Raw genomic sequence first — 26,086 nt, 5'->3', positions numbered from 1 at the left:
GGGAGAGATGTGTCCATGGTGTTGCTATAGGTCAGAAACGACTCGATAGCATAAGACAAGACGAGGCGGATCTTGAGGAGTGGGGAGACGTGGCCTGAGTGGTTTCGTAGGAAAATGATCTGAGAAGCTGAATGAAGCCTGAAATGGAGTTGGGAGAGACAGGAGGCAGGGAGGTCAGTGAGGAGGATGATGCAGGAGTCAGGTTGGGCTAGGACAAATGGCCTGAACCAGCCTGGGGGCAGTTTGGCAACTTGTACTTCCCAAGCGCTTAGTACAGTGCTTTGCACACAGTAAGAGCTCAATAAATATGATTGAATGAATGAGAGAAAGGGGCAGGTCCGCAAAATGTTTGATAACAGAGTCACTTTATAGGGGTTGAGGGAAATGTGGGGAGGTTTCTTGTAAAAAAAAAAATAGAACCATGGGAGAAAAAAAACCAGGAAATGAAAAACAAATGAAAAGCAACAGCAACAACAAAAACTAATTTTCCCAAATATCTTTGAGTGAACCAGGGGAACACTGGAGAGTTGCGGGGTATGTGCAGTCCTTTCGGAGGTCTGTGCGGCATTCCCGGACTCTTCAGCCCTGGGGTTGAGTAGGAACGCTAACCCCCAGCGCCCATCTGACAGCATGAACCATGACCACACAAACCACAAAATGAGACAGCAGAATCTGGGGACAGTCTGTGCGTGTGTGTGGAGCACAGGCCCATGCTGGCCTTTCCTACCACCTCCCCCGGGCAGATGAATCTCACTGTCACTGGTGTCCCCTTCTAATACGAAAATAATCACGTGTGGGAACACACATGTCAGGAATGGTGCATGTGCTTGGGGGCTGAGACTTCAGGGGAATTGATGATTAGGCTTAGAGGCTTGTACAGACATGTTTATACAAAGGCAGATCTGGCGCAGTGCTCTGCACAGGGTAGGCACCCAGTACAGCACTTTGCACATGGTAGGAGCTCAGCACCCTACACACACTAGACATCCAGCCTAGCACAAAACTGCAGGCTGTGGATACCCAGTACGGCCCTGTGCGTGCACTGAGCACTGAGCACAGACGAGGGACTGACTCAACAATCCAGGAAGGGATCCCCGTGTCTCAACATCCTTCGCCTGAAGGGTGCTTCAGCAGGCCCTGACCCGCGGGAGAGAGGCTTGCAGGGACCGGCTCGAACAGGGGCGGCCGGGTGATGCACCGTTTATTCCAGCTCCGCTGCCGCCTTACAAAGGCAAAAACCTGCATGGGGGCTGGCAGGTCCACGGGGTCTCCTGGTGGTCCGGGGCTGAGGTGGAGGTCCTGCCCCAGCCCGGGTGGTTGGAGGGGATAGCAGGCCCCATGCACAGAGGCTCTCGGGAACAGTGGGACACACTGTGCAGTCCCAGCTCCGCTCCCAGCGGCTCGCAGGGACAATGTGCCTTGGCAGGTGGCCCCACCCCCGTCCCACCCCACCCCCAAACCCAAGGCCAAAGCTCTGCCCTCAGGCCCTTGGTCTCGGCCCCGCCCCCAAGTAGGTCCTCGGGTTCCTCAGACATCGTAGCCCGGGGCCTTGGCCCGGGGCTGGCGCAGGTGGATTTGCAGTGTGGCGAAGGCGCCCACCGTCACGTGGAACAGCAGCTGCCATGGGCCCCGCAGCTCGGACAGATGCAGGTTGCACAGGCAGATGAGGCCGAAGGTCAGGAATGACTTGGCGCTCCGCCAGCTGGTGGGGCGGGCCAGCAGGTAGCCCTACAAGGAGACACAACCGTGGGGTCACTGGATGTGTTGGGGTTCTGCAACCTGCCTGCCCACCCCAGCTCTGGTACAGATAAAATGGGGCCAATCCCGCTTGGCCTATGGCCTCAGAGTGGGAGGCGGGAGTGGGAAAGGGAAATTGAGGCCCTGGGAGAAGTGTGGGGTGAGGGGCAGAGGGGAAGAGACTAGGGAGCTGGAGGCAGAGGAAGCCAGAGGGTGAGAGGCACAGCTGCTAGGTGGGGCAGACCCAGACCGATGGGGTCTCCATCTTCTAGAGTGGGGGGGGGCGGGGGGGGGGGCGCTGAGGGGGCCTGCCCGAAAACCCAAACAGGACGACCATGCAGGCCAGATCACTTCCCACCCAGACCACTGGATCCCGCTACATGTGGGGCAGATCACGCCACATGCAGGTAATGTCAGCAGGCCGAGGACTGTTAGAGCCCCCATGACCCCAGCCCCTCCTCTCCTCCCACAAAACTGGGGTCTTCTTGGGGGCAGGGGTGATGCCGCTCTGAAAATGACGGCAGGCGGCAGAGTCCCAGGCACACGGGCCGTGGATGGAGCGGGTGGGGAAGCCCCCGCCCACCTATTCCCTCCAATGTCCTTATCCTCCTACCCATCACACTGGAGCTTGGTCTGGATTTCCCTAAGCAGAGATGAAGGGGTGTGCACAGATAACTGAAATCCACAGATAATCCTGTGCACCTGGCCCTCTCCCGGGCTAGCCCCTCTCTCAGTTCCCGGGGAGAGGGGTTAGCTGGGGGGTGGGGGACTGCCAGCAGCAAGCCAGCCAACCAGCAGGGAAGTGTGGAGCCTAGATGATCCAGAGGCTGGATAATAGGGAGGGGCTGGATACTGTGCTCGGAAGGCAGGGTGGCACCCCAGCTTTACACATGCCCCAGAGGCAGCTGGGAGCCGTGTGGGAAGTGGGGTGGAGCTCCAACCCCGCCCCCTCAGTGAGGATGGGGTTGCCCAGTACCGGCTGAGTGGCACGGCCTGCTGGGCAGACTACCAGACGTACCTGGTAGACACAGGCGGCCGTGCCAAGCAGGAAGGCGACTACGTAGCTCAAGTCCTCTCCATCGCTCTGGAAGGCAAACCCCAAACTTAGTGCCTGGCGGGGGCTGGGGTGCCTAGCACAGCACCCTGCCCCGCGGACGTTGCCACCTCCCAAGGCCGAGGCTACTCCATGCCCCGTTCGGCGCCCCCCATTGTCCTCAGCTGCCCGAGAGGGGACTGTGCCTGCCGTGACTCCCAGTGAACCCTAGAGGGTACACATGCTCCCTGCAGGTGGCGGTCTCTATGTGTTGCCAACTTGTACTTCCCAAGCACTTAGTACAGTGCTCTGCACACAGTAAGCGCTCAATAAATACGATTGATTGATTGATTGATTGCAGGCGCGCAGTGAGCAGGCAGCAGGTCCCCAGCCATCCAACGCTAGGGGGCGCCTCACGGCTTGGAGAAGCAGCGCCGCCTAGTGGAAAGAGCTGAGGCAGAGGGCATGGGTTCTAATCCCACCTCCGCCCCTTTCATTCGTTCATTCAATCGTATTTATTGAGCGCTTACTGTGTGCAGAGCACTGTACTAAGCACTTGGGAAGTACAAGTTGGCAACATATAGAGACGGTCCCTACCCAACAGCGGGCTCACAGTCTAGAAGGGGGAGACAGACAACAAAACAAAACACATTAACAAAATAAAATAGAATAGTAAATATGTACAAGAAAAATAGAGTAATAAATATGTACAAACATATATACAGGTGCTGTGGGGAGGGGAAGGAGGGAGGGCGGGGGAGATGGGGAGGGGGAGGAAGGGGAGAGGAAGGAGGGGGCTCAGTCTGGGAAGGCCTCCTGGAGGAGGTGAGCTCTCAGAAGGGCTTTGAAGGGAGGAAGAGAGCTAGCTTGGCGGATGTGCGGAGGGAGGGCATTCCAGGCCAGGGGGAGGACGTGGGCCGGGGGTCGACGGCGGGACAGGCGAGAACGTGGCACGGTGAGGAGATTAGCGGCAGAGGAGCGGAGGGTGCGGGCTGGGCTGGAGAAGGAGAGAAGGGAGGTGAGGTAGGAGGGGGCGAGGTGATGGACAGCCTTGAAGCCGAGAGTGAGGAGTTTCTGCCTGATGCGTAGGTTGATTGGTAGCCACTGGAGATTTTTGAGGAGGGGAGTAACACGCCCAGAGCATTTCTGCACAAAGATGATCCGGGCAGCAGCATGAAGTATAGATTGAAGTGGGGTGAGACAGGAGGTTGGGAGATCAGAGAGGAGGCTGATGCAGTAATCCAGTTGGGATAGGATGAGAGATTGAACCAGCAGGGTAGCAATTTGGATGGAGAGGAAAGGGCGGATCTTGGCAATGTTGCGGAGCTGAGACCAGTAGGATTTGGTGACGGATTGGATGTGAGGGGTGAACAAGAGAGCGGAGTCGAGGATGACACCGAGGTTGCGGGCTTGTGAGACGGGAAGGATGGTAGTACCGTCAACAGTGATGGGAATGTCAGGGAGAGGGCAGGGTTTGGGAGGGAAGATAAGGAGTTCAGTCTTGGACATGTTGAGTTTTAGGTGGCAGGCAGACATCCAGATGGAGAGGTCTTGAAGGCAGGAGGAGACACGACCCTGAAGGGAGGGAGAGAGAGCAGGGGCAGAGATGTAGATTTGGGTGTCATCAGCGTAGAGATGACAGTTGAAGCCGTGGGAGTGAATGAGTTCACCAAGGGAGTGAGTGTAGAGAACAGAAGGGGACCAAGAACTGACCCTTGAGGAACCCCTACAGTAAGGGGATGGGAAGGGGAGGAGGAGCCCGCAAAAGAGACTGAGAATGAACGGCTGGAGAGATAAGAGGAGAACCAGGAGAGGACAAAGTCTGTGAAGCCAAGGTTGGAGAGTGTGTTGAGGAGAAACGGGTGGTCCACAGTGTAGAAGGCTGCTGAGAGGTCGAGGAGGATTAGGATAGAGTAGGAGCCGTTGGATTTGGCAAGCAGGAGGTCACTGGTGACCTTTGAGAGGCAGTTTTGGTGGAATGTAGGGGACGGAAGCCAGATTGGAGGGGGTCGAGGAGAGAGCTGGCGTTGAGGAATTTGAGGCAGCGTGTGTAGACGACTCGTTCAAGGAGTTTGGAAAGGAATGGTAGGAGGGAGATAGGGCGATAACTAGAAGGGGAGGCCTGCTGTGTGACCTTGGGGAAGTCACTTCACTTCTCTTTAATAATGATGGCATTTATTAAGCGCTTACTATGTGCAAAACACTGTTCTAAGCGCTGGGGAGGTTACAAGGAGATCAGGTTGTCCCACGGGGGGCTCTTAATCCCCATTTTACAGATGAGGTAACTGAGGCACAGAGAAGTTAAGTGACATGCCCAGTCACACAGCTGACAAGCGGTTTGCCTCTGTTCCCTTACCCACAAAATTGTCTGCTAAGGGACCTTAGGCAAGTCACTTCACATCTCAGTGCCTCATACATAAAATAGGGGTTCATTACCTGTTTTCCCTCCTACATAGACTGTGAGCCCTAGGTGGAACAGGGACTGTGTCCAACCTGATTATTTTCTATGTACCCCAATGCTTTAGTGCAGGGTTTGGAACATAGTAAAGTCTTAACAAATACCACAGTTATTATTGTAGATGGCAGACTGTAAGCTCACTGTGGGCAAGGACAGTGAGCGCTCAATAAATAGTACTGATTAACTGCAGCCGGGCAGCCCCACGGCTGTCCGAGCCGTGCTGGTCGGAGGCCACGGGGGTGGGTGTGCGGGGGATCCACGGAAGGGGCCCTGTTCCGATTCTGCTTCCACGGACAGGAATGAGGTGTCATCAGCTGCCCATCCTCCCCGGACGGTCTCGGCCCTCGGAGTGCGGCCGAGGCAGGGGTTGGGGAGGGGTCCGCCCCTGTCCACCCCCAAGCCCCCGGTACCTGCAAGAGGCTCTCGATGGTGTGGACACCACGGATGAGATTCAGTGCCCCGCACAGCAGGCTCAGGACCAGGGCCACCGTCCCTGGCAGGGTCGCCGGCTCCAAACGCTGCTGCTGAGCTGCAGGGGCAGAACGGGGCACAAAGGGGTGGTCGAACTGGGGGCAGAGATCTTGGGACCCCGCCTTCCTCCTCGGTACCAGCCTGAAAAATAGCATGGCGGAGGAGGACTGACACAGGACCGGGAGCCCGGTGGGGTGGAAGAACATCTTCTGCCTGATCGTTAAAGAATTCAAACTCAGGCCCAAGGGGTAGTGGGATAAACCCAGGGAAGCTAGTCAGTTCAGGACAGCTACAGGGTGGAGGGAGGCAGTAAGTGCACCTGTAGGACCTGACGTGGTTGTGGAGTGTAGGGAAGCGGTCAGTAAACCCTTAGGGTCTGATGTGGTTGAGGAACGAAGGTAGGCGGTCAGTAGAGACCCAGGGCCCAGGGGTGGCCGGAGGTGGCCAGGGGAGATCCCTGCCCTGAGGGCAGCGGTGAGTTTGCCCTGCCTGCCAGGAACAGCCTCTGTGACACATGCCCCTTGGGAAGATTTTTCTCCGCCCACAGGGGCCACTGCCAGGGGACAATTTCCAGACACTGTGGGCAACCTGGCAGAAGACTGGGCCATGTGGCTCATTCCCAGGCTGCCCTGCCAGCCCCCGACCAGCCTGGCATTCCCGCACCAGCCCACCTCTCAGCCACAATCTCAGGCCAGGACAGCCTGGAGGCCTGTGGACTCCAGCATGGGCGATGGACGATGCGGGCAGAGAACGGAGAGGCCTGATTTCTCGGGCCCTGCTTACCAGAGGAGATGTTGCCAGCCCCGCTGAGGGCCCCCACCATGGCCGGAAAGCCGTTGGCGGGCGCCAGCTCGGCCATGGTCAGCACGTGAGGTGGCCGGAGTTTGAGCTCTGTCTGCATGTCGGCAAGGCTCATCTTGGTGGCCAGGGAGCGAGGGTTGTTGTAGCGCTGCTTGGTCCTCTGGATGACTGTGTCTGCCGAGGGACGGGAGGCTGTTTGGGCTCAGGCCGCCAGAGAATCTGGGCTATGGGGGCGGGGCCATGGGGGGGCAGTGGCAGAGGAAGGGGCCGGGAGGGGTGGAGAGCACAGGCGGACAATAGCAGACTAGCATAAGACTGTCAGCTCACTGTGGGTAGGGAATGGCATAGCTCAGTGGATAAAGCATGGGCCTGGGTGTCAGAAGGCCGTGGGTTTTAATCTCAGCTCCGCCACTTGTAGGCTGTGTGACTTTAGGCAAGTCATTTCACTTTTTCTGTGCCTCAGTTCCCTCAACTGTAAAATGGGGATTGAGACTGTGAGACCCATGTGGGACAGGGACTGGGCCCAACTTGATATGCTTGTATCCGTTCCAGTGCTTAGTACAGTGCCTGGCATAGTAAGTGCTTAAATACCACAATTATTATTATACTGTACTCTCCCAAGTGCTAAGTACAGTGCTCTGCACACAGTAAGCACTCAATAAATAAAATTGACTCCCCATCTTCAAAGCCCTACCAAAATCACACCTCCTCCAAGAGGCCTTTCCAGACTAGGCCCTCATTTTCCTACTCGTCTCTCTCTTGCATCTATGCACTTGGATCTGTCCCCTTTAAGCATTTGATATTGGCTCCGCCCCCAGCCCCCAAGCCTTCTGTCCCTTGGCGTTATCCTTGACTCCTGTCATTCAACCCACATATTCAATCCATCACTAAATCCTGTCGGTCCCACCTTCAAACGTGGCTAAAATCCACCCTTTCCTCTCCACCCAAACTGCTACCGTATTAATACAATCATTCATCCAATCCTGCTTTGATTACTGCACCAGCCTACTTGCTGACCTCCCAGCCTCCTGTCTCTTCCAATTCCAGTCCATACTTCACTCTGCTGCCTGGGTCATTTTTCTACAGAAATGTTCAGGACATCTCACCACATTCCTCAAAAAACTCCAGTGGTTGCCCATCCACCTCTGCATCAAACAAAAACTCCTTACCATTGGCTTTAAAGCTCTCCACTACCTTGCCCCTTCCTACCTCACCTCACGTCTCTCCTTCTTCAACCCAGCCCTCACACTTCCCTCCTCTAACACCAACCTTTTCACTGTGCCTTGATCTCACCTATCAAGCCACCGGCCCCGGCCCACGTCCTATCTTTGGCCTGGAATGCCCACCCTTCTCAGATCCGCCAATTACTCTCCCCCACTTCAAAGCCTTATTGAAGGCACATCTCCTCCAAGAGGACTTCCCAGACTAAGCCCCACTTTTCCTCATCTCCAACTCCCTTCTGTGTTGCACCCCACCTGGCCAGGTTGGGCCCCGTGAAGGAGGATAGGGCGGGCAGAGTGCAGGGTGGGGGGTAATGGGGTAGGTGGGGGTGTAGGGGTGGGTGGCCCCCCGGGGTGAGCAGAGCAAAGGGGCGGGGGGGGGTGATGGGAAAGGCAGGGTGTGAGGGCAGGGTCCGCTGACCAAAATCGATGAAGCAGTAGGGGCGGACGGCGGTGTTGGTCCTGGCGGTGTCGTAGGTGGCGATGAAGTCCCGCTGCAGCTCATCGAGAAAGGAGAAGGCCAGGACTCCCGGCCAGCCCTCTGTGCACAGCACCATGTAGCTCACGCCCAGCGAGCTGATCAAACTGCCCGCAGCGGGGGACACAATGCTGCCTCAACTCGGGGGCCCACCACGCCCCCTCCCATGACCCCCGGGCTCAACCCCCACCCTCCCCATGCGCCCAGATCCACCCTCCGCTCATGCACCCGGGCCCCTCTGTGCCACCTCACCCCAGGTATGAGCCCAGGACCCCCCCACCCACCCCTCAACCCCCAGGCCTGTGGCCCTGGGACCCCCGGGATCCTCAGGCTTCTCCCCCACCAGGGCCCCGCCCTTACTGGACCACGTGGCGTCCAGCGTGGAGAGAGCAGCGGTCTGGGAGCTGGCTGAGCCTCCGGGCGAGCAGCTTGAAGAGCCTCCTGCCTTCTGGGCCGCCCGCGCCTTGGTCACCGTCGGTGGAGGCGGACAGTGGCAGCCCGTCCCGCACGCGGACCACGGCGGCCGACAGGACCGCGGACATCGCCCCACGCCTGCGGACCAGCACGCACGCCCAGTCACCCCGCTGCCCTCCGTGCCAGACTCTGGGCAGGTGGCTCGGCCCCTATCTGCAAGGCTGGGGTGATCCTGGGCTGGGCCCGCAGGATCGAGACCATTAGACCGGGGCTGGAGTGAGCAAGAGTGGGAGTGTTAGAACCGGTCACGCTGACTTGCTTCCTTTGCTCTTCCCCCTCTCCCAGCCCCACAGCATTTATGTACATATTTGTCATTTTATTTTTTTGTATTCTTGTCTGTCTTCCCCGCTCTAGCCTGTAAGCTCATTGTGGGCAGGGAATGTCACTGTTTATTGCTGTATTGTAGTTTCCCAAGTGCTTTGTACAGTGCTCTGCGCACAGTAAGCACTCAGTAAATACGACTGAATTGAATGAATGAATGAATTAACTGGGACCAGAGCTTGATGGAGGGAGAGTAGGGGCAGGATGGCTAAACAAATGCCACAAAAATAGAACAAGCAAAAACGGTTGGCTTGAAGGGGAGTGGAGAGAGTGAGCTGGAGAGAAGCAAGTGAAGAGAACTGAAGTAGTGTGGTTTCAGTCAGGAAGTCAGGAAGACCTAGGTTCTAATCCCAGCTCCACCACTTGTCCGCTGTGTGACCTTGGGGAGGTCACTTCACTTCTCTAGGCCTCAGTTCCCTTACCTGTAAAATGGGGATTAAGACAGTGAGCCCCATTTGGGACAGAGACTGTGTCCAATCTGACAACCTTGTATCTACCCCAGAGCTTAATAAAGTACCTGGCACATAGTAAGCGTTTTACAGATGTCATTAAGAAAAAAAAACAACCTGATGGGGGAAGCTGGTGGCTAATCTGATTTGGAAGGACTGACAAACCCCTCCCCAGTGGGGTCTCTGCCTTCCTGACTCACCATCCTGATCTCTGTAAAAGGAAACTATGTCAACCCCTTGGCTCTCCCAGAACCCTTTGCTCTCACAGAGATTCAGGGAAGCAGTGGGGGAGGGGAGACAGACTACTTGGCCCATTTACAGGGTGGGAGCCCAAAGAGGGCAAGTGACTGGCCCAAGGGCACACAGCAGGAAGGGCAGAGCTAGGCTGGGTTGCCCATCCAACTCAAACAGAAACTCCTCACCATCGACTTTAAAGCTCCAAATCAGCTCTCCGCCTCTTACCTCACCTCCCTGCTCTCCTATTATAGCCTAGCCGGCACACTCCACTCCTCTACTGCCAATCTACTCACTGTGCCTCCACCTTATCTATCTCACCCCCGACCCCTCACCCATGTCCTGCTTCTGGACTGGAACATCCCTCCCTCTTCCATATCCAGAAGACACTCTCCCCACCTTCAAAGCCGTATTAAAATTACATCTCTTCCAAGAGGCCTTCCTTGGCAGAGCCCTCATTTCCCCAATTTGCCCTCCCTTCTTTGTCACCAATGGACTTTTTCTTTCCTGTGGTATTTGTTAAGTGATTACTAGGTTCCAGGCACTGTACTAAACGCTGGGGTAGATACAAGGTAATTAGGTTGGACACAGTCCAAGTCTCCCATGGGGCTCACCGTCTTAATCCCCATTTTACATATGAGGTAATTGAGGCACTGAGAAGTGAAGTGCCTTTTCCAAAGTCACACAAGTGTTGGAGCCAGAATTAGAACCCAGGTCCTCTGATTCCCAGACCCTGGCCCTAACGACTAGACCATGCTGTTTCTCTGAGACTTTGAGCCCGTTGGGTAGGGACCGTCTCTATATGTTGCCAATTTGTAATTCTCAAGCGCTTAGTACAGTGCTCTGCACACAGTAATCACTCAATAAATACTATTGAATGAATGACTGATATTCACCCCACCCTCAGCCCCATAGCACATGCACACATCTTTACACTGACATTTCTCCTATCTGCAATTTATTTTAGTGACTGTCAATCAGTGGTATTTATTGAGCACTTAATGTTCACAGAGCGCTACTAAGTGCTTGAGGGAGTACAACACAACAGTGTTGGTAGACATGTTCCCTGTCCTCAAGGAAAGAAAACTGTGGTATTTCTTAAGCACTTACTATGTGTCAAGCACTGTGGTAAGTGCTAGGGAAGATACAATGTAATCAGGTGCCACATGGGGCTTCTGGCCCAAGTAGAAGCAAAAACCGAGAAGCAGCATGGCTCAGTGGAACAATCACGGGCTTGGGAGTCAGAGGTCATGGGTTCTAATCCCAGCCCTTCCATTTGTCAGCTGTGTGACTTTGGGCAAGTCACTTAACTTCTCTGTGTCTCAGTTCCCTCATCTGTAAAATGGGGATTAAGACTGTGAGTCCCACATGGGACAATCTGATTACCTTGTGTCCCCCCAGTGCTTAGAACAGTGCTTGGCACTTAGTAAGTGCTTAATAAATACCATCATTTAGAGAAGCAGCATGGCTCAATGGAAAGAGCACAGGCTTGGGAGTCAGAGGACATGGGTTCATATCCCAGCTCTGTGGAGGGAGGGCATTCCAGGACAGGGGAATGACGTGGGCCGGGGGTCGACAGCGGGACAGGCAAGAACAAGGCCCAGTGAGGAGATTAGCGGCAAAGGAGCAGACGGTGCGGGCTGGGCTGTAGAAGGAGAGAAGGGAGGTGAGGTAGGAGGGGGCAAGGTGATGGAGAGCCTTGAAGCCGAGGGTGAGGAGTTTTTGCCTGATGCATAGGTTGATTGGTAGCCACTGGAGATTTTTGAGGATTTTTGAGATTTTGTATCCTCCCCAACGCTTACAACAGTGCTTTGCACATAGTAAGCGCTTAACAAATGCCATCATTATTATTATTTTAGTCATTCATTCATTCAATTGTATTTATTTAGTGCTTACTGTGTGCACAGCACTGTACTAAGTGCTTGGAGAGTACAATACAACAATGCGCAGAAATTCCCTGCTCATAAGGAGCTTACAATCTAAAGGGGGAGATAGAAGTTAATATATAAATGGCAGATATGGACATAAGTGCTGTGGGGCTGGGAGGGGGGATGATTAAAGGGAACAAGTAGGGCAACGCAGAAGAGAGTGGGAGAAGAGGACACACTACTACTTCTAATAATAATAATAATAATAATAATTATGAAAGGAAGGCTTAGTCAGGCAAGGCTCCTTGGAGGAAATGTGCCTTCAATAAGATGAGGTAACTGAGGCCCAGAGACGTGAAGTAACTTGCCCAAGATCACACAGCAGGTAAGTGGCAGTGCTGGGATTAGAACCCAGGTCCTTTGACTCCCAGGCTCAGGCTGTATCCACTAGGCCAAGCTGCCTTCTTTCATTCATTCAATCATATTTATTGAGCACTTACTGTGTGCAGAGCACTGTACTAAGCACTTGGGAAGTACAAGTTGGCAACATATAGAGACGGTCAGACTGTAGGCTCCTTGTGGGCAGGGATCAGGTCCATCAACTCTACTGAACTGTACTCTCCCAAATGCTTAGTAGAGTGCTGTCCACACAGTAAGTATTCAGTAAATACCACTGATTGACGATTGGGTGGGCAACAGGGGTGAGGAGGGGAGAGAAGCTTCCCTGGCCCAGAGAGAGAACCGGCCTCATCCAGAGGTGCTGCCCAGTGATCACTGGCCTGACACAAGGCCTGAAGGAAGGCTGGTAACCCTGGGCCCAGCTCAGTGCTCTACTGAATCAGGCTGCTCTGGTATAACACTGCCCTGCCTGCTGCATGCGTGTGCACACGCACACACACACACGCACTAAGCCCCCTCCTTCCTCTCCTTCTCTCCCTCCCCACCGCCCCCTTATCTCCTTCCCCTCCCCACAGCACCTGTATATATATATGTTTATACATATTTATTACTCTATTTTACGTGTACATATTTATTCTATTTATTTTATTTTGTTAATATGTTTTGTTTTGTTGTCTGTATCCCCCTTCCAGACTGTGAGCCCACTGTTGTGTAGGGACCGTCTCTATATGTTGCCAACTTGTACTTCCCAAGCGCTTAGTACAGTGCTCTGCACACAGTAAATGCTCAATAAATACGATTGAACTAACGAACACACACACACACACACACACACACACACACACACACACACACACATACATACACTCTCTCTCTCTCTCTGTTTCACCAATGGGGCAGAGGCTAAAGGCCGGGAGGGGGTTCAGGGGCCTGGTGATTCCAGCAGTCTTCCCCTCCCCCAGAAATGAATACTGAGAGAAGGATGGCATCGGAGGGAGTGTTGAGCTCGCTCCCAGCAGCTCTCTGAAGGGGAGTGGGCCCAGGGCCCCTGGGTTCTGGGTCTCCCACAGCTTGGACAGAGGGTCAGTCCCTGAGCCATTTGCCCAATTTTTATCTCCTCCCAGCCCAGGACTCTGTCTCCACCAGGGTCACCGGGACACGGAGAGGACCACGTAAGCAGCATGGCCTAGTGGCAAGAGCACAGGCTTCGAAGTCAGGATGTGGGTTCTAATCCCAACTCCACCACTTGTCTGCTGGGTGACTTTGGGCAAGTCACTTAACTTCTCTGTGCCTCAGTTACCTCATCTGTAAAATGGGGATTAAGACTGTGAACCCCACACGGGACTACCTGATTACCTTGTATCTACCCCAGCGCTTCTATGTTACTTAGAACATAGTAAGCGCTTAACAAATGCCATTACTATTATTACTATTATTACCAGTTGCCCTGCCAGGCTTCGACCCCATGGTTAAGGTTGGGCCATCCAAAATCCCTAACTGTCCCCTCTCCACCCCTGACTTTCCCCAGTGACCTAACACAGACCATCGCATACCCCTGACTCTCCCCAGTGACCCAGCACTGACCATCCCACACCCCTGACTCTCCCGCTCCATCCCTAACTCCCCAGTGATCTGGCATGGATCATCCAACTCACCTGACTCTCCCCTCCGCATCCCCAACTTTCCCAGTGACCAAGAACGGACCATTCAACACCTGACTCTTTCCTCTCCATCCCTGACTCTCCCAGTGACCCAGAATGGTCCATTCCACACCCCTGACTCTCCCCTCTCCAATCTGGTTTCCATCCCCTTCACTTCACAGAAACCACCCTCTCATAGGTCACAAATGATCTACTTCTTGCCAAATCTAACGACCTCTACTCCATCCTAACCCTCCTTGACCTTCTAACTGCCTTTGCCACTGTGGACTAACCTTTTCACCCCAAAACAATATCCAATCTCAGCTTCACTGACACTGTCCTCTCCTGGTTCTCCTCCCATCTCTCTGGCCACTCATTCTCAGTCTCATTTACAGGCTCCTCCTCTGCCTCCCACCCTGCAACTGTAAGGATCCCTCAAGGCTCAGTTTTGGGTCCCTTTCTATTCTCCATCTACACCCACTTCCTTGGAGAACTCATTCTCTCCCATGGCTTCAAACTACCACCTCTATCTACGTGGGTGACTCCCCAATCTCCCTCTCCAGCCTTGATCTCTCTCCTTCTCTGCAGTCTCACATTTCCTCCTGCCTTCAAGACATCTCTACTTGGATGGACCGCCGACACCTCACACTTAACATGTCCGAAATAGAATTCCTTATCTTCCCTCTCTAACCCTGTCCTCCTTCTAATTTTCCCATCACTTGTAGACAGCACCACCATCCTTCTTGTCTCACAAGCCTGTAACTTTGGGATTAGCCTCGACTCATCTCTCTTATTTAAGCTATATATTTACTCTGTCACTAAATCCTGTAGGTTCAACTTTCACAGCCTCACTAAAATCTGCCCTTTCCTCTCCATCCCAACTGCAACCATGTTAATCCAAGCATTTATCCTTTCCCACCTTGATTACCACATCAGCCTGCTTGCTGACCTCCCTGCCCCATCTCTCCCCACTCCAGTCCATACTTCAATCTGCTGCCGGGATCATTTTTTTTCTACAAAAATCCTCAATCCACATCAACGCACTCCTCAAGTACTCCCAGTAGCTTTCCTTCTACCTCCTCAAGCAGAAACTCCTCATCATCGGCTTTTAATGCCCTCCTTCAGCTCGTCTCTTCCTACCTCACCTCTCTGCTCTATTACAACTCAGCCTGCAGACTCTACTCCTCTAACGTCAATCTATTCATGGCCCAGCGTGTAGAACAGCGCTCGGCACATAGTAAGTGCTTAACAAATACCATCATTATTATTATTACCTCGATCTTGTCTATCTCGCTACCAACTCAACATGTTTAAGACTGAGCTCCTCATCTTTCCTCCCAAACCCTCTCCTCTACCTTTCTCGTTACTGTGGATGGCACAACCATCCTTCCCGTCTCACAAGCCCGCAACCTTAATGCCATCCTTGACTCCGCTCTCTCATTCACTCCATATATCCAATCCGTCACCAAAACCTGCCAGTCTCACCTTCACAGCATTGCCAATATCCGCCCTTTCCTCCCCATCCAAACCGTTACTTTGTTGGCACTGTCTCTCATCCTATCCTGACTGGATTACTGCATCAGTATCTTTTCTCATCTCCCAACCTCCTGTCTCTTCCCCACTTAACTCTATACTTCACTCTGCTGCCCGGATTGTCTTTCTACAGAAATGCTCTGGGCATGTGTCCCGAGGTGACCCTTGGGTACCAGCCATCTCAAGGTCAAAAGCTATCTCGTGACCACCTGAGCCAGCAGACGGAACTCAGAAGTGAGGGTGGGATACCACCCCCACGACCAAATCTGCTAGATTGACAGCCCAAGCTGGGAATACAGAAGGTGTCCCTCGCCCCCGTGCCAATCAAATTAGGTATGGAGGAGGGGGGAGGGCAGAGATTGGATAGACTGAGGCCAGAAGCTGGAATGGCTAGGGGCACAGGCAATAAATACCTGTCGCCTCTGACCTTCGGGGTCAGAACACCAGGACACGCAGCAGCAGCAGCAGCAGCAGCAGCAGCAGCAGCAGCAGCAGCAGCAGTAACCCACGTGTCTCTCTGCCCAGAAGGCCAGATGCCCACTCTACAACCAGAACCAACACACTGAGGCAAGTGCTGCGGAACGGGTGAGTGTCTCATGGGTGGGACCCAGGTACCCCGCTGCTGATAGGAATCATGAGTGGATTCCTCCCATGTAGGGAGAGCACATTGTGAGAGCTAGCCGCCCACCACGTGCGCGGGTAATGTATTCTTCCCATGTGGGAAAGTAAGTGGATTCTTCCCGAGTGGGAAGTGCACATGGGTGAGAGCTAGCTGCCTCACCCACGTGCGATTAACGTATGATTGTGTTCCTCCCGTGTAGGAAAGCTCTAGTATTGCTAATAGATTATATTCCTCCCGAAAGGGAAGTTCAATCCATTGCACCTAAACAATTACATAAATTCAATTCGCCTCGCGGAATAAATTTTATATAAAACTCAGGCTTTCCGTCCCCGGCCTCTCTCTCTCTCTCTCTCTCTCTTGCCTCGCCGATCACTGAATGAACCCGTCCCCGGACAATGGGTGACAGCATGTGAACCCCTCCTCAAAAATCTCCAGTGGTTGCATAACAACCTTCGTATGAAGCAAAAGCACTTCACTATTGGTTTCAAAGCTATCACCTTGCCCCCTTCTACCTCACCTCCCTTCTCTCCTTCTCTAGCCCAGCCCGCACACTCCACTTCTCTGCCGCTAACTTCCTCACTGTGCCTCGTTCTCACCTGTCCCGCCATTGACCCTTGGCCCACATCCTACCTCTGGCCTGGAATGCCCTCCCTCATCAGATCTGCCAAACTAGCTCACTTCCCCCCTTCAAAGCCCTACAGAAAGCGCCCCTCCTCTAGAAGGCCTTCCCAGACTAAGCCCCCCCTTTCCTCTGCTCCTCCTCCCCTCCCCATCACCCCTACTCCCTCCCTCTTCTCTACCCCCATCCCTGCCCCACAGCACTTGTGTATATTTGTACATATTATTTTATTTATTTTATTAATGCTGTGCATATATCTATAATTCTATTTACAATAATAATAATGGCATTTGTTAAGTGCTTACTATGTTTGAAGCACTGTCCTAAGTGCTAGGGGGGATACAAGGTGATCAGGTTGTCCCATATGGGGTTCACAGTTTTAATCCCCATTTTACAGATGAGGTAACTGAGGCACAGAGAAGTTAAGTGACTTGCCCAAAGTCACACAGCTGACAAGTAGCGAAGTGGCATTAGAACCCATGACCTATTTTGTTGCTATTGATTCTTGTCTACTTGTTTTGTTTTGTTGTCTGTTTAGCCCCTTCTAGACTGAGAGCCCATTGTTGGGTAGGGATTGTCTCTGTTGCCGAATTGTTCTTTCCAAGGCTTAGTACAGTGCTCTGCAAACAGTAAGCGCTTAATAATAATAATAATAATAATAATAATAATAATAATGGCATTTATTAAGCGCTTACTATGTGCAAAGCACTGTTCTAAGCACCGGGGAGGTAACAAGGTAATCAGTTTGTCCCACGGGGGGCTCCCAGTCTTAATCCCCATTTTACAGATGAGGTAACTGGGGCACAGAGAAGTTAAGTGGCTTGCCCAAAGTCACAGAGCTGACCATTGGTGGAGCCGGGATTTGAACCCATGACCTCTGACTTGAAAACCCGGGCTCTTTCCACTGAGCCACGCTGCTTCTCCAATATTCAATATGATTGAATGAGTAAATGAATGAACCTCCTGCCCACAACCAGCCTCCGGCCTGGAACTCCCTCTCTCTTTTTATCAGACAATTACTCTCCTCACCTTCGAAGTCTTACTGAAGGCCCAACTCCTCCAAGAGGCCTTTCCTAACTAAGCCCTCATTTCCTCTCCTCCCACTCCCTTCTGTGTTATTCTTGCACTTGGATTTGCTTCCTTCATTCACTCCTCCCTCAGCCCCATGGTACTTGGATATATATCCACAATTTATTTATTCACGCTACTGATTGATTGATGTCTTTCTACCCCTCCAGACTGTAAATTCATTGTGGGCAGGGACTGCGTCTACCAATTCTGTTATGTTGTACTCTCCCTAGCACTTAGTACAGCACTCCGCACATAGTAACATTCAATAAATATGATTGATCGATCCCTTACTCTCCCCCCCGTGACCCAGCATGGTCCGTCCAACACCCCCGACTCCCTCTTTTTCGTCCCTGACTCTCCCCAGTGACCCAGCACAGACCAACCAACTACACCTGCCTCTCCCCGGGCCCGGGCCCACGCCCCGCTCCCTAGCCCAGGCCCCCAGGGACGTGGCCCCGAGCCCCGCGGGTTGACTTTTAGACTGTGAGCCCACTGTTGGGTAGGGACTGTCTCTATATGTTGCCAACTTGTACTTCCCAAGCGCTTAGTACAGTGCTCTGCACACAGTAAGCGCTCAATAAATACGATTGATTGATTGATTGACTGACAGACAGCCCAGGGGCCCCGGCCCCCGGGGAAAGGGAGGGGACGGGGGGAATCAAGCGCCCCTCGGGAGCCCCAAATTTGAAGGAGGCGCCCCCTCCTCACTAATGTCGGGAGCTCCAGCCCTCCGCCTGCACGCTTCCCCGGACGTCCCCACCCGGCGGGGGACCCACCCCAGCTCCGCCCCAGCCCTGCCTGGAGGTCGGGAGGAGGAAGAACCGGACGGGGCAGAGGGAAGGGGACAGGGACAGGAGGCACAGACGGGAGAGGGCGAGCGAGGGGAAGGCCGGGGGACAGCGACAGAGGAGGGGGACAATCAATCATTCGTATTTATTGAGCGCTTACTGTGTGCAGAGCACTGTACTAAGCGCTTGGGAAGTACAAGATGGCAACATATAGAGACAGTCCCTACCCAACAGTGGGCTCACCGTCTGGGGAGACTGTCCGGGGAGGGGAAGAGTGACAGAGGAGGGGAGAAATGGGGAGAGTGTCCGTGGAGGAGAACAGTGACAGAAGAGGGGAACGAATGGGGAGAGTGTCTGGGGAGGGGGACAGCGACAGAGGAGGGGAACAAACGGGGAGAGTGTCCGGGGAGGGGGACAGTGACAGAGGAGGGGAACAAATGGGGAGAGTGTCTGGGGAAGGGGACAGCGACAGAGGAGGGGAACAAATGGGGAGAGTGTCCGGGGAGGGGGACAGTGATAGGAGAGGGGAGAAATCTTACTATTTATTACTCTATTTATTTATTTATTTTACTTGCACATATCTATTCTATTTATTTTATTTTGTTAGTACGTTTGGTTTTGTTCTCTGTTTCCCCCTTTTAGACTGTGAGCCCACTGTTGGGTAGGGACTGTCTCTATATGTTGCCAATTTGTACTTCCCAAGCGCTTAGTACAGTGCTCTGCACATAGTAAGCGCTCAATAAATACGATTGATGATGATGAAATAGGGAGAGTGTCCAGGGAGGGGCACAGTGACAGGGGAGGAGAGAAATGGGGAGAGTGTCCGGGGCGGGGGACAGTGACATGGAAGGAGAGAAATGGGGAGACTGTCCGCGGAGGGGGACAGTGACAGGGGAGAAGAGAAATAGGGAGAGTGTCCGGGGAGGGGGACAGTGATAGGAGAGGGGAGAAATATTACTATTTATTACTCTATTACTCTATTTATTTATTTATTTATTTATTTATTTTACTTGTACATATCTATTCTATTTATTTTATTTTGTAAGTATGTGTGGTTTTGTTCTCTGTCTCCCCCTTTTAGACTGTGAGCCCACTGTTGGGTAGGGACTGTCTCTATATGTTGCCAATTTGTACTTCCCAAGCGTTTGGTACAGTGCTCTGCACACAGTAAGTGCTCAATAAATACGATTGATGATGATGAAATAGGGAGAGTGTCCGGGGAGGGGCACAGTGACAGGGGAGGAGAGAAATGGGGAGAGTGTCTGGGGCGGGGGACAGTGACATGGAAGGAGAGAAATGGGGAGACTGTCCGCGGAGGGGGACAGTGACAGGGGAGAAGAGAAATAGGGAGAGTGTCCGGGGAGGGGGACAGTGATAGGAGAGGGGAGAAATATGACTATTTATTACTCTATTACTCTATTTATTTATTTATTTTACTTGTACATATCTATTCTATTTATTTTATTTTGTAAGTATGTTTGGTTTTGTTCTCTGTCTCCCCCTTTTAGACTGTGAGCCCACTGTTGGGTAGGGACTGTCTCTATATGTTGCCAATTTGTACTTCCCAAGCGCTTAGTACAGTGCTCTGCACATAGTAAGCGCTCAATAAATACGATTGATGATGATGAAATAGGGAGAGTGTCCGGGGAGGGGCACAGTGACAGGGGAGGAGAGAAATGGGGAGAGTGTCCGCGGAGGGGGACAGTGACAGGGGAGAAGAGAAATAGGGAGAGTGTCCGGGGAGGGGGACAGTGATAGGAGAGGGGAGAAATATTACTATTTATTACTCTATTACTCTATTTATTTATTTATTTATTTTACTTGTACATATCTATTCTATTTATTTTATTTTGTAAGTATGTTTGGTTTTGTTCTCTGTCTCCCCCTTTTAGACTGTGAGCCCACTGTTGGGTAGGGACTGTCTCTATATGTTGCCAATCTGTACTTCCCAAGCGCTTAGTACAGTGCTCTGCACATAGTAAGCGCTCAATAAATACGATTGATGATGATGATGATGAAATAGGGAGAGTGTCCGGGGAGGGGGACAGTGACAGGGGAGGAGAGAAATAGGGAGAGTGTCCGGGGCGGGGGACAGTGACAGGGGAGAAGAGAAATGGGGAGACTGTCCGCGGAGGGGGACAGTGACAGGGGAGAAGAGAAATAGGGAGAGTGTCCGGGGAGGGGGACAGTGATAGGAGAGGGGAGAAATATTACTATTTATTACTCTATTACTCTATTTATTTATTTATTTTACTTGTACATATCTATTCTATTTATTTTATTTTGTTAGTATGTTTGGTTTTGTTCTCTGTCTCCCCCTTTTAGACTGTGAGCCCACTGTTGGGTAGGGACTGTCTCTATATGTTGCCAATTTGTACTTCCCAAGCGCTTAGTACAGTGCTCTGCACATAGTAAGCGCTCAATAAATACGATTGATGATGATGACGATGAAATAGGGAGAGTGTCCGGGGAGGGGGACAGTGACAGGGGAGGAGAGAAATAGGGAGAGTGTCCGGGGAGGGGGACAGTGACAGGGAAGGAGAGAAATGGGGAGACTGTCCGCGGAGGGGGACAGTGACAGGGGAGAAGAGAAACAGGGAGAGTGTCCGGGGAGGGGGACAGTGACAGGGGAGGGGAGACATGGGGAGAGGGACAGTGACAGGGGAGGAGAGAAATAGGGAGAGTGTCCGGGGAGGGGGACAGCGATAGGGGAGGGGAGACATGGGGAGAGTGTCCGGGGAGGGGGACAGCGACAGGGGAGGGGAGACATGGGGACAGTGTCCGGGGAGGGGGACAGTGACATGGAAGGACAGAAATGGGGAGAGTGTCCGGGGAGGGGAACAGTGACAGGGGAGGAGAGAAATAGGGAGAGTGTCCGGGGAGGGGGACAGCGATAGGGGAGGGGAGACATGGGGAGAGTGTCCGGGGAGGGGGACAGTGACAGACAGGGGAGGAGAGAAATAGGAAGAGTGTCCGGGGAGGGGGACAGCGACAGGGGAGGGGAGACATGGGGACAGTGTCCGGGGAGGGGGACAGTGACATGGAAGGAGAGAAATGGGGAGACTGTCCGGGGAGGGGAACAGTGACAGGGGAGGGGAGACATGGGGAGAGTGTCCGGGGAGGGGGACGGTGACAGAGGAGGAGAAGGGAGGGAGGGGGGCAGAGAAGAGGAGGGGTCGGGGCGGTACCTGCGGCTGCAGGGCCAGCGGGGCCTGGGCCTCGGCGGGCTCGGCGGGCCTCCGGTGGGACGGGATCGCACTGCATTGTGGGGGGGGAGGCGGGAGGCGGGAGCCGGGAGGGCGGGCGAGCGGGCGGGAGGGCGGGCGGCGGGCAGGCCCTCCCTCTCCCTCTCCCTCTCCCTCTCCCTCTCCCCCTCCCTCTCCCTCTCCCTCTCCCTCTCCCTCTCCCTCTCCCTCTCCCTCTCCCTCTCCCTCTCCCTCTCCCTCTCCCTCTCCCTCTCCCTCTCCCTCTCTCTGTCTGTGGACGTGGTGGGGCGGGAGCCGCGGCTCGTCACGTGAGTGGGGGGCCGCTCCTTCCCCGCTGCCCCGATCCTGCCGTGCCCGCCTAGTAATAATAATAATAATAGCATTTATTAAGTGCTTACTATGTGCAAAGCACTGTTCTAAGCGCTGGGGAGGTTACAAGGTGATCAGGTTGTCCCATGGGGGGGGCTCACAGTCTTAATCCCCATTTTACAGATGAGGGAACTGAGGCCCAGAGAATAATAATAATAATAATAATGGCATTTGTTAAGCGCTTACTATGTGCAAAGCACTGTTCTAAGCGCTGGGGAGGTTACAAAGTGATCAGGTTGTCCCATGGGGGGGCTCACAGTCTTAATCCCCATTTTACAGATGAGGGAACTGAGGCCCAGAGAATAATAATAATAATAATGGCATTTGTTAAGCGCTATGTGCAAAGCACTGTTCTAAGCGCTGGGGAGGTTACAAGGTGATCAGGTTGTCCCATGGGGGGGGCTCACAGTCTTAATCCCCATTTTACAGATGAGGGAACTGAGGCCCAGAGAATAATAATAATAATAATGGCATTTGTTGAGCGCTAACTATGTGCAAAGCACTGTTCTAAGCGCTGGGGAGGTTACAAGGTGATCAGGTTGTCCCATGGTGGGGGCTCACAGTCTTAATCCCCATTTTACAGATGAGGGAACTGAGGCCCAGAGAATAATAATAATAATAATGGCATTTCTTAAGTGCTTACTGTGTGCAAAGCACTGTTCTAAGCGCTGGGGAGGTTACAAGGTGATCAGGTTGTCCCATGGGGGGGGGGGCTCATAGTCTTAATCATCATCAATCGTATTTATTGAGCGCTTACTGTGTGCAGAGAACTGTACTAAGCGCTTAATCTCCATTTTACAGATGAAGGAACTGAGGCCCAGAGAATAATAATAATAATGGCATTTGTTAAGCACTTACTATGTGCAAAGCACTGTTCTAAGCGCTGGGGAGGTTACAAGGTGATCAGGTTGTCCCATGGGGGAGGCTCACAGTCTTAATCCCCATTTTACAGATGAGGGAACTGAAGCCCAGAGAATAATAATAACAATAATGGCATTTGTTAAGCGCTAACTATGTGCAAAGCACTGTTCTAAGCGCTGGAGAGGTTACAAGGTGATCAGGTTGTCCCATGGGGGGGCTCACAGTCTTAATCCCCATTTTACAGATGAGGCAACTGAGGCCCAGAGAAGTGACGTGACTTCCCCAAAGCACACAGCTAACAATTGGCGGAGCCGGGGTTTGAACCCATGACCTCTGACTCCAAAGCCCGTGCTCTTTCCACTGAGCCACGCTGCTTAGTGCCCCGGGGTGGCCGCGGTCAGGGCTCCCCGCCAGGATCGCCCTCTGCCCTCTGAACCCGCGGAGGTCAATAATAATAAAAATAATGATGGCATTTGTTAAGCGCTTACCATGTGCAAAGCACTGTTCTAAGCGCTGGGGAGGTTACAAGGTGATCAGGTTATCCCACGGGGGGCTCACAGTTTTCATCCCCATTTTACAGATGAGGTAACTGAGGCACAGAGAAGTGAAGTGACTTGCCCAAAGTCACACAGCTGACAGTTAGTGGAGCTGGGATTTGAACCCATGACCTCTGACTCCAAAGCCTGTGCTCTTTCCACTGAACCACACGGCTTCTCTACTTGGGGGCAATACTTAATAATAATGATGGCATTTAAGGGCTTACTATGTGCAAAGCACTGTTCTAAGCGCTGGGGGGATACAAGATGATCAAGTTGTCCCACGTAGGGCTCACAGTCTTCATCCCCATTTTACAGATGAGGTAACTGAGGCTCAGAGAAGTTAAGTGATTTGCCCAAGGTCACACAGTAGACATGTGGCAGAGCAGGGATTTGAACCCATGACCTCTGACTCCAAAGCCCGGGCTTTTTCCACAGAGCCACGTTGCTTCTCTGTACTTGCCCAGAAGCGTCAAGGTTAATATAGCTGTGTCTTCTCCCTCCATCCCCCCTCAAACTGCCCTAGCATTCATTCATATTTATTCATATTCATGCATATTCTCCCCCTCCCCATCCGCCCCTACTTACCGCCTTCCCCTTCTCACAGCACCTGTATGTATGTGTATGTTTGTACGTATTTTTTACTCCATTGTTTATTTATTTTTCTTGTACATATTTATTCTATTTATTTTATTTGGTTTATATCTTTTGTTTTGTTGTCTGTCTCCCCCTTCTAGGCTGTGAGCCCGCTGTTGGGTAGGGACCGTCTCAAGATGTTGCCAACTTGTACTTCCCAAGCGCTTAGTACAGTGCTCTGCACATAGTAAGCGCTCAATAAATACGATTGAATGAATGAATTGAATGAATGAATGAATGAATGACCCGCGCAGAGCCGGCGCAACAGCCCCCTCCTCCTTCCCCCCACCGCGGGTCCGCGCATGCGCGTAGCGCCGCTCAGCTACATTGCCGCCGTTCTCCCTGGTCGGGGCCGCAGAGGCCTCGCTAACCCGCCCCCAGGGGGCGCCCAATACTAGAGGGGCGGGATCAATCAATCAATCAATCAATCGTATTTATTGAGGATTACTGTGTGCAGAGCAGTGTACTAAGGGCTTGGGAAGTACAAGTCGGCAACACATAGAGACAGTCAATCAATCAATCAATCGTATTTATTGAGCGCTTACTATGTGCAGAGCACTGTACTAAGCGCTTGGGAAGTACAAATTGGCAACATATAGAGACAGTCCCTACCCAACAGTGGGCTCACAGTCTACAAGGGGGAGACAGAGAACAAAACCAAACATACTAACAAAATAAAATAAATAGAATAGATATGTACAAGATAAATAGAGTAATAATAGAGTAATAGAGTAGTAATAATAGAGTAATAAATATGTACAAACATATATACATGTATACAGGTGCTTTGGGGAAGACTGTGAGCCCACTGTTGGGCAGGGACTGTCTCTATATGTTGCCAATTTGTACTTCCCAAGCGCTTAGTACAGTGCTCTGCACACAGTAATTGCTCAATAAATACGATTGATGATGAAGGGAAGGAGGTAAGATGCGGGGGATGGAGAGGGGGACGAGGGGGAGAGGAAGGAAGGGGCTCGGTCTGGAAAGGCCTCCTGGAGGAGGTGAGCTCTCAGCAGGGCCTTGAAGGGAGGAAGAGAGCTAGCTGGGCGGACGGGCAGAGGGAGGGCATTCCAGGCCCGGGGGATGAGGTGGGCCGGGGGTGGGTCGCCCCGCCCCCCGGGGGCTTGCCGAGCGGCCGTCTGTGACACACCTCATCTGTCACATGTCAGTCATGTATACAGCTGTAATTTTGTTCGTTTACATTGGTGTCTGTCTCCCCTCCTCTAGACTGTGAGCTCGTTGTGGGCAGGGATTGTCTCTCTTCTTCTCTTCAGAGAGCCCTGGTTTGGGAGGCAGATTTTACGGGTTCTAATCCCAACTCCTCCACTTGTCTATTGGGTGACCTGGGGTAAGTCATTTAACTTCTCTGGGCCTCAGTTCTGTCATCTGTAAAATGGGGATTAAGACTGTGAGACCCACGTGGGACAACCTGATTACCTTGTATCTACCCCAGCGCTTAGAACAGTACTTGGCACTTAGTAAGCGCTTAACAAATGTCACTATTATTATTACTTGGCACATAGCAAGCACTTAACAAATTCATTCATTCATTCAATCGTATTTATTGAGCGCTTACTGTGTGCAGAGTACTGTACTAAGCGCTTGGGAAGTACAAATACCATCATCATCATTATTCGGACTGTACTGTACTTTCCCAAGCGCTTAGCACAGTGCTCTGCACACAGTAAGCGCTCAATAAATACGATTGAGTAAATGAATGATCTCTTCATCTCCTCCTCGCCAAACCCTATAATAATAATAGCATTTATTAAGCACTTACTATTTGCAGAGCACTGTTCTAAGCGCTGCTCTAAGTTAAGCACTGTTCTAAGCTATCCTTCCTGTGACTTTCCCATCACTGTAGATGGCACCACCACCCTCCCTGCCTCAGAAGCCCATTAGCTTGGCATTGAGAAGCAGCATAGTTTAGTGGAAAAACCCTAGGCTTGGGAGTCAGAGGACATGGGTTCTAATCCCAACTCTGCCACTTGTCTACTGTGTGACCCTGGGCAAGCCACTTAACTTCTCTGGGCCTCAGTTACCTCAGCTGTAAAATGGAGATTAAGACTGTGAGCCCCATGTCGGACAACCTGATTACCTGATAACTGGAGGGAGCAACAGTCACCTCATCTGTAAAATGGGGATTAAGACTGCATCCCACCTGATTACCTTGTATCTACTCCAGTGCTTAGAACAATGCCTGGCACATAGTAAGCACTTAACAAATACCATTATTATTATTATTATTATCCTCAATTCAAC

At 52.4% G+C, this 26,086-nt stretch overlaps 1 protein-coding gene across 2 annotated transcripts; it reads right to left on the bottom strand.

Annotated features, from left to right (window-relative positions):
* Positions 1-1,438: 1,438 nt before the first annotated feature.
* SEC22A (SEC22 homolog A, vesicle trafficking protein) lies at positions 1,439-21,445 on the bottom strand. Of its 2 annotated transcripts, none has more exons than XM_038744487.1 (7): positions 21,405-21,445; positions 8,559-8,883; positions 8,142-8,305; positions 6,483-6,674; positions 5,639-5,757; positions 2,756-2,821; positions 1,439-1,728 (listed from the first exon to the last, which is right to left on the bottom strand). In XM_038744487.1, exons 2-7 carry the CDS (start codon positions 8,738-8,740, stop codon positions 1,528-1,530), a joined length of 924 nt encoding a protein of 307 aa, XP_038600415.1. In that variant the 5' UTR covers positions 8,741-8,883; positions 21,405-21,445; the 3' UTR covers positions 1,439-1,527. The 2 variants fall into 2 exon arrangements, with proteins under 2 accessions (XP_038600415.1, XP_038600414.1); XM_038744486.1 differs by having other exon boundaries at positions 8,559-8,750; positions 21,405-21,437.
* Positions 21,446-26,086: the final 4,641 nt, after the last annotated feature.

The sequence above is a fragment of the Tachyglossus aculeatus genome, chromosome 1, assembly GCF_015852505.1.
Source record: "Tachyglossus aculeatus isolate mTacAcu1 chromosome 1, mTacAcu1.pri, whole genome shotgun sequence".
In the NCBI taxonomy this organism is placed as follows: Eukaryota; Metazoa; Chordata; class Mammalia; order Monotremata; family Tachyglossidae; genus Tachyglossus; species Tachyglossus aculeatus.
The sequence above is the reverse complement of the archived record's forward strand: the minus strand, read 5'-3'. Positions and strand labels throughout refer to the sequence as shown.

Bases quoted from the DNA above. Each gene is read 5' to 3' on its own strand.
- SEC22A (XM_038744487.1), bottom strand. From the start codon at position 8,740: ATGTCCGCGGTCCTGTCGGCCGCCGTGGTCCGCGTGCGGGACGGGCTG. The intron at 5,758-6,482 runs GTAAGCAGGGCC...CTGCCCCTGCAG, and splicing joins GGCTGGCAACATCTCCTCTG to CTCAGCAGCAGCGTTTGGAG. The intron at 2,822-5,638 runs GTACCGGGGGCT...TTTGCCTTCCAG, and splicing joins CCATCGAGAGCCTCTTGCAG to AGCGATGGAGAGGACTTGAG.